Source organism: Ammodytes marinus (assembly GCF_949987685.1).
Source record: "Ammodytes marinus genome assembly, chromosome: 2".
NCBI lineage: Eukaryota > Metazoa > Chordata > Actinopteri > Uranoscopiformes > Ammodytidae > Ammodytes > Ammodytes marinus.
The window spans coordinates 30,899,023-30,907,651 of record NC_137231.1 but is presented as its reverse complement, the minus strand read 5'-3'; the positions used below and the strand labels follow the sequence as shown (position 1 = coordinate 30,907,651).

The 8,629-nt window shown below is 41.5% G+C and overlaps 1 protein-coding gene across 1 annotated transcript in view; it reads right to left on the bottom strand.

Moving 5' to 3' along the window:
* wdfy3 (WD repeat and FYVE domain containing 3) overlaps positions 1–8,629 on the bottom strand; it is a 96,623-nt gene that overhangs the window by 54,828 nt on the left and 33,166 nt on the right. The window contains exons 14-16 of the mRNA XM_080037983.1: positions 7,818–8,032; positions 5,831–5,943; positions 3,095–3,332 (exon numbers count right to left, since the gene is read on the bottom strand). Of these exons, the coding sequence (XP_079894109.1) occupies positions 3,095–3,332; positions 5,831–5,943; positions 7,818–8,032 (566 nt within the window). The remainder of the gene's footprint in view (positions 1–3,094; positions 3,333–5,830; positions 5,944–7,817; positions 8,033–8,629) is intronic.

The window sequence follows — 8,629 nt, the reverse complement described above, 5'->3', positions numbered from 1 at the left end:
AGGGGTCAGGGTTTAGCTCCGGGACAGCTTCCCTTCAAACTGGCAGGAACTCAATAACTAATTCAAGGACACGTCTGAAGAGCAGACAGTCTGTTCCTCTGCTTGTCTCAACGAACAATAACTCTGCCACACACAGCTGCACAATACCTACATGCACGCTGTCTCTCTTTTCCCCCTTTTTAACCATGACGTTGATTAGGTTAAAGAAAGCAAAAAAAAAAAATCACTCCAGGGAATTCTCCAGACTGTTATGCTAATTTTGTATTTTACCAGGTAGAATGAGATGCAGTTTTGGAATTCTTAAAAAAAATTCTGCATATTATTTGCCTCCCACCCCCATCCACCCACGTTGATAGCATCTCCCTAGCCCCTTGTGAGATGGCCGGCTGGGTGTGTGTGCACTGGTGTGTGTGTGTGTGTGTGTGTGTGTGTGTGTGTGTGTGTGTGTGTGTGTGTGTGTGTGTGTGTGTGTGTTTGTGTGTGTGTGAGCATGTTGTGCATGATAGAGAGCGGATCTGTGCATATATGTGTGATTCCTAATAGCAGCAGAGGCATCAATATTTCATGGTGACAGATGGGAGCGAAAGGAGGGGTAGACTCTCTAGTGTGTGTGTGTGTGTGTGTGTGTGTGTGTGTGTGTGTGTGTGCGTGTGCGCATGTAGGTGTGTGAGTGCTAGTGTGTGCATGTAGGTGTGTGTGTGTGTGTGTGTGTGTGTGTTTGCGTGTGTAGCTGTGTGTATGTCGGTGTGTGCTTACTAGTGTGCATGTGTGTGTGTGTGTGTAGGTGTGTGTGTAGGTGTGTGCTTGCTAGTTTGCTACGTGTGTAGGTGTGAAGGTGTGTGTACGTGCTAGTGTGTGTGTGTGTGTGTAGGTGTGCTTGTTGTGTTTACGCTGAGCAGAAAGTGGGCCACTGCCTCGTTGCCTGTGAGCTGCTGATGCTGTTTTCAGGAGAAACCCAATGTTCTATTCTGAGGTGGCTGAGAACATTGGGTACATGTGACGCGTAAAAAATATTTTAATACTGAAAACCTATAGGCAAGAAGATACAACGTGACAATGCACCAGTGCACAAACCAAGGGCCATAAAGACATGGATGAGAGAGTTTGGTGTGGATGAACTTGATTGGCCTGCACAGAGTCCTGACATCAACCCGATGGACAGACAGACAGACAGACAGACAGACAGACAGACAGACAGGTTTTTCAAACAAAGGTTTTTCTAGGGTTTTTTCAGACTTATTCAAAATGTATAATTCATAGCTTTGCAGCCTCTGTCTGAAACAGAGTATAACATATAAAAGGAACACACACATTATCATGTCATACTGAATGCCATCTACTGACCGAAAGCTAGTCCGGTAATTACAGGACATAACCTTTCGCAATATGCCGCCAAACTGACAGAAAACCTCTACGATGACCTTACTGTGAGACGTCTAACATTTTCTTTAAGAGTACTCTAATAAATATTAATGAGGAATATAACATATAGTCTTGAATCTCCCCCCGAGCTGTTGTTTACTGTGTGTGTGTGTGTGTGTGTGTGTGTGTGTGTGTGTGTGTGTGTGTGTGTGTGTGTGTGTGAGCCTAGCGTGTTAATTTGTCATGTATGCGTTTGGGGAAAAAGTGTGTGTTTGCGTATTGCCAAGGTCACACATCCTACACAGCATCATTTCAACTGACACCCCCAAACATACAACACAAAGCACGGGCAACACCTGTCAAATTCAGCACACCCACAAAAAATGTGCCGTATGACATAAAAGGCGTAAAATAAGTCTAGTTGTATGCAGGGGTCCTACAACTGGGGGCCAAACACAGCCTCCTGCTGGGACATTTGAAGGTGCTTCTCAGAGAGGTTAAAACACACAGTCTGGTTAATTGAAGGGGAAAATAACATGTGGCGCCCCGAGGTGTGTGTCACCGGTGGAGAAAATTGATCCACAGAGAAGAAACATTTAAAGGAAAGTGCTTTTTTTTATTAACAGAAGACTGTTGGACTGCTGGAAAAGCAATTTTAAAAGCATGTGATGAAGAGTGGTGGATCCCCGGAGTTTAGAAGGATTCGGTGAAGAAAAAACTATCTCAAGAAGGGGCTGTTTAATGCTCTTAATGTCCATACTTAATCCTTTTAGCACAGAGGATTGAATCCCAGGATAGGGGCAAAAACAAACGGAATCTACTGTCAACCCTGGAGTGCATTGGAATATGCCACGATGTGGGTGAAATTCTGTTATCGGAATTTTATCCAGGGGGGATACAATAAAAGGTGACTGACTCACCCGAAGCCCTCTAGTGCCCCGGGAACTACGTTTATTTTATTCAGGGAATGATAACTCTTTACATTATGACTATACACACAGGGTTTTTCCTGGCTCAGAATGGGCCTTTGGGGGGTGACAACAGGGAACAACTTTTTTGGGGTCACGACTGCAACAGTAAAGGCGAAAAGTTTGTGAATTTTAAGAGCAGTATGGGGTTGAGAAGGGGGAGTTTCAATGATAGTTTCATTACGATTATTTTGTGTTCATGATGGAGGGAAGCAGTAATATAAATTGAAATGCAATGAATCGCCAAGCACTACAGGAAGGATGGCATGTATTGGGCTGAACTAGAAACACATTTGATATATGATTTTGACGCTGGTGATTTTCCTTTGGGGGAGGCATAGAACCACTTTGGGGGGCGCCAAAAATGTCTCTATGCAGGAAAAACCCAGTACACATATCATGTATGTTTAGTGCATTTCATGAGTATTAAAGAGAGATTAAAAAAGGGCTAAATAAATAGTGCAAAAAACCGTCAATAATGATAATTGTTCCTGCATATGTAAACAGTCAGTTTCCAATGTCTTGACTGCAATGTCCAATGCTGACTTACCCGAAGCCCTCGAGCGAGGTGTCAAACTTACTGCAGGTCATCCCCTCTCTCTCTCTCTCCCCTTATTTTAAAACTGTACTATCTAATAAAGCTTGAAGTTTCCCCAAAAAATAAAAAAATCGTAAAAAAAGGGAAAAATCAAGACAAAAAAATCCTGCATAATAGTGAAAGTTCAGATAGATAAACACTCTATTTATTGTCCGTGCTGACTCACCCGAATCCCTCCAGCGACGTGTCAAACTCCACGAAGGCGGGTGTGACGGCCGACCCGTGCAGGCGTATGTCGTGTGGCGTAGTCATGGAGACCAGACACTTGACCCGGGTCAGCGGTACCGTGCTGCCCTCAGCAGAACGCACCAGACTGCGACTGATACGATACTGACCGTTGTCCTCCGCAGGCGTCGCAAACACACTGTCAGGCCCGAATCCCTCCATAGACATCGTCATACTGTCTGTGAAGCAAGGAAGGAAGTCAGTAGGTTAAGTACATTTTTATATACAGATGGCACTTACTAACTAAGCTGTTGCACATGTAAATTAGCCATAACTTAACCATAAATAAACTATAACTTCAACTAAAACTTTTATTGTATTTTATTTTAATCCATAATCTTGTAAAAAGTCAAGTATAAAGTATAAAATCCAATGGCTTTAATCTGGTGAGTTTGTCTGTGAGTGAGTGAACTTGTTTTCTCCTGTTACTAAGTATTAATTGGAAAACCAAAAACATAAGTGTGTTGGTTCAACTAGAAAATATGCAGTGACAAAATAAGAGCGTTGGTTCAACTTTAAGTAATTTCACATTGAATTTATATTGTGAGCTCCAAAAGCAGACTCCAGTGCATAGATTCTCTTGTGCTCTTTGAATGGAACAAAACAACACCATTAACTTCCCTCACGTGTCATCCATTTTCCTAACCACCGCCTGCCTTATTAAGAATAATGTAGATTTTCCGATAAATTAATTAATGAGGTTGTTTCTCTGCATTTTTCACACGGCTTAAACCGTTTGAGCTCCTCCACTGCAAAAAACAAACAAACAGGCAATACAACATCCAGCAATGGCTATAAACTAGCGACATTATCTCCTCACAGACAGAGAGAGAGAGATAGCACCGTGTGGCTGCTTGTAAGAAGCAACAGTAATTAGTCGAGACTTAATATCCATTCTCAGCCGGGGAGGAGACACAATAAGTCATTAGGACTCGCCGAGAAGCGCACGCAATTACAAACATTAACTGCTGTTATTAGAAAACAAAGCATCCATTCACAGCGATGCAGTCGGCCTATATTTAAACAGGGAGTTTTATACATTAACTGGGTATTAATCAGGCAATGGAGTTGATGACTGGCTGTCTTGTTTAAATGTTACATAATGTGCAGGTGTTTGTATGTTTGTGTGTGTTGAAAAAAATAATAATTCAAAAAATGCAATTAATTAATCAAAAAAAATAAAAGGTAACATTTTATAGGTTCAATATTGTAATTAAGGTTTCTACTAAGAAACACTTCTAATGGTGTATTGTCCAAAAGACCCTTTGTATTTCTCAAAGTGCCATCGCTGATTCTCCTCTTTTCAGCCTCTGCCTGAAACGCTCTGTTGTAGAACCTTTACTCTTTAAGCCCTGCCTTCTTAAAAAAGCCCAGTCTGCTCTAATTGGCCCCTGAATCCAACTGCCAATTTGAATCTAACTGAAAAGTAAATTGCACTGGCTAAAACGAATGGGTTTCTAGCTACTAAAAGAAACGGCTGTTCCGCAGACTTTGGAATTATCCCAAACCGTTCTAAAAAAACCTATAGAATCGACCCCCGTTCCATCACAAGTCATTTCCAACCGCAATTAACCGTCGGTGGAGATCTCGTCCCCTGCAATCACAGTCTATTCAGCAGAGGATTCATCAGGGGAAGAAAAAGGAGCAGAATTACTGGGAGATTTATGGACTTTTTTTCATTATTTATTTTTTTCTTCTTCAAGCTGTTAGTACAGAAATTAAACTTTGTCCCAATAGGAAACTGCTATCAATGTAAGAGATAGAGATGGCTCCCAGATGACACCTTACTTGAAGTCTCACATATTAAAATCTGATAGGTTCCCTTGTAATGGGCCAACTGCATATCTTTCACTAGAGGTGTGTCCCTCATCTATTTTATAATATGGATTTTTTCATAATCTTTTTTAGAATTTATAATTTTTTTTTAAATGGGATGTGTGTAAACAGATTGTGTATTCACTAGGCCTAAGAAATAACGATTGTTTTATGTCTTCCAATAAGAAAGGTACATTTTAGTCAGCAATTTGACAATTGTTTTTTTTAAGGGATACAGTGCAGAATATTTGTGTATGACAATCTTTACCAAACAAAACAATTTAAATTGACATGTTCTGTTAAGTGGCCGCTTCTTTTATGGCAGAAGACACTGTAGGCCCCTCAGTGCTTCAGACAAACTGTACAGTACAGCCAGGAGGACTTTAAAACCGAACTGATAAATAATAAACACAAGCGTTATCATCATCAGCCTTTAACAACAACAGCCTAAAATGTGGACGCTACAACACTGGCCATGTGGATTAAGGAGCTGTCAAGCTGTATTGGACTGGAAAGATTGACTTAAAAAAAACGATGGTGCAAATGTTTGTTTGTGTATGTTGTTGATAAAACTAACTAACTAACTAACTAACTAACTAACTAACTAACTAACTAACTAACTAACTAACTAAATAAATAAATAAAACGACAATAAAGATATTGTGAAAAAAAAACAGCCTTTCCCCCCAGACCCCGACCAGCAGCAGTGTCTATCATGTGATAAACACCAGTTTGAGAGTGGTTACTGTCTTACTTCTCATCTCTGTGTCGTAGCTGAGGGAGCTGAGCTTGTGCACACTGTGTCTGTCTGTCTGTCTGTCTGTCTGTCTGTCTGTCTGTCTGTCCTGTTTAGTTGTCTTACTTCTCATCTCTGCGTCGTAGCTGAGCGAGCTGGGCTTGTGAACGCGGTACTGCTTCAGGAGCTTCTTGTCCCAGGCGCCGCAGTTCAGAGGGTTTCCCAGACGCAGGAACTCCCTGCAGGAGGAGAAGAATACACAACATGTCAAGAATTTAAAAAAAATAAAAGAAATGCAGAAAAAAAATATGACGAATCAAAAAAAAACTTTGAATGGCATAAAAAGTTTTTAAAAATGTGCAGTGCATCAGCTGTATTAATTAGTTTGGAACTGTTTGGTGTTTTCAAATCGGCAACACAGCATCCTTCAAGTCCACTCTTAAAACTCACCTTTTTTCACCGGCCTTTACGTTTTAATGAATTGTTTTGTGTCATTGCTGTAAGTGTTTTTTAATGTGTGCTGTTGTATTTTAATTTATGTATTTTATGTAAAGCACTTTGGTGAATTTAGGTTCTTATAAGGTGCTATATAAATAAAAGTGACCTTGACCTTGACTTCAAACCCCCTTAGTGACTTCAAAGAGGATATCAAAAACTACATTAAAAAAACATATTTAAAAGAGCTTATTTCCCTACCTAACATTTTACAATTTATATTATAAGGCGCCAACACTGTCAGTTATAGCTGTTCTATTCCCAGACCTGTCACTCAAAAAGACATCCTATATGTTCTTATGAAACTATAATGCTCTCTGGATAAAAGCTAACCATCTAAATGTGTGCCGTATGTTAAGTCAGCAGTAACATTGCTACTTTACTATCCACCACAACTCAACAACAGCTGTGGTTAGCGACATGTTATTGTCTGTTTCAAAAAGTCAATGACAAGGTTGACTGGTGGTGTGTCTGAGTGACTTGAATGCAAAGAGGCCCCTTGATGGTTGGTGTCAGTTGTCATAGCGAGACCAGCTTTTGGAACCAGACAGCTTCAGAAAAACACCAAAGAAGAAGAATTTTATGAAGGTAAAATAACAGAAGAAGAGAGACTGACAACACAAGACAAGGGTGAGTCACACAGACACACACAGACACAGACACAGACACAGACACAGACACACACACACACACACACACACACACACACACACACACAGAGGAGGCTGGGAAGCAGATTGACGGCTACAGATATGTTTACCGCTAGCGCAATTACAAAGGGGAGAGAATATCAATCAAGCAAGAGGCACAATTTACATATTAAAAGATCTGTGTGTGTGTGTGTGTGTGTGTGTGTGTGTGTGTGTGTGTGTGTGTGTGTGTGTGAGTGTGTGTGTGTGTGTGTGTGTGTGTGTGTGTGTGTGTGTGTGTGTGTGAGTGTGTGAGTGTGTGTGTGTGTGTGTGTGTGTGTGTGTGTGTGTGTGTGTGTCCAATTCCTCAACTCCAACCTTCCCGCTCACTGAACCAGCCAAGCGAGAAATGAGAGTCGCTCATTTCTACACTCACATCCTTCCATCACACACCGGAACCCGTCACAGCAGATTAAGTTAAAGTCACTGTGAAAGACGAACCTTTACTAACCCCTATGATTAGCTCGACAAGTAGCATTAAAAAGTTAGCATGTTACAAAAACTAAAATGCTAAATATTCTGTACTAGTCAGTCACACTGGAGTTGTTGTTATCGTACTTTTATGCTAATTTTTGAATTTAGTAAATCATTAGCTGACATCATTTAATATTAGGTAATCCAGTACCAGTGTGAGTGTCATGGGCTGCAGGGCCTGGGATAGTAGTACTTTTAAAATTGAATTAATCAGTAGCCGACTTAAAACATGTTAGAATATGAGCCTATCGCATACCTGAGTGCCATGGGCTGCATATTTGCTCCGGCCATCATTGCAGTGGTCGCGGGTTTGAATCTCACCTGTCGACCTTTACTGCATATCACCCCCCCCCCCTCTCTCTGTCTCCCCATTTGAACTCTGTACTATCAAATAAAGCTTAAAAAATGCCAAAAAAAAGTATCTTTACAAAAATATATATGAGCCTATCCCATACCTGAGTGCCATGGGCTGCAGAGCCTGTGATGCCAACCTCTCAAACATCCTCTGCAGTGGCGGGTGCAGTGGATGGTCCTCGTCGCCCAGCGCCTGGCTGCAGCGCTGCAGGAGCCTCTGGTGCAGACTGGCCTCACACAGGACCTGCTGGTTCCTCTCACTGTTCACCAGCAGCTGCAGGATGTTAGCCACCGCCAGCTGCAGGTCCAGGGCATGCTAGGGAGGGAGGAGGGGATGGAGGGGGGGGGGGTTAGTATTTATATTTTGATTTAAGGAATTACCTTGAGTCTTTTAATGCATTTTATCAATTTATCATATTATTATAAAACACGAAAGTATTTTAAGTTTGTCTGTTCTGTGCTACTGTAAAAACATGGCGGTGCAACATGGCAGCGTGCCCCACTCCTATGTAGATGATGAATACATTCTAAACACTGCACTCTCCTTCCTGCCCTGCACATGACCCCTTAAACCCAATGTAAAAGGAAATGCATGTTGGCCCATTTCCCTTCCCTGCATAGAGCACTGACTGAGATTCACTGAGAAACTCCCACATGTGAGTGTGTGTGTGTGTGAGAGTGTGTGTGTGTGTGTGTGTGTGTGTGTCTGTCCGTCCATGTGTGTGTCTTTCTGTCTGTGTGTACATCCGTGTGTGTGTGTGTGTGTGTGTGTGCGCGTGAGTGTGTAAGTGTATGCTTGCAGCTGTGTGTGTATGTGTGCGTAGGTTTTTTTTTTTTTTTTTTTTTTTTAAGATATTTTTTGGGCATTTTTATGCTTTATTTGATAGTGCAGAGAAACAGAGGTGAAATGGGG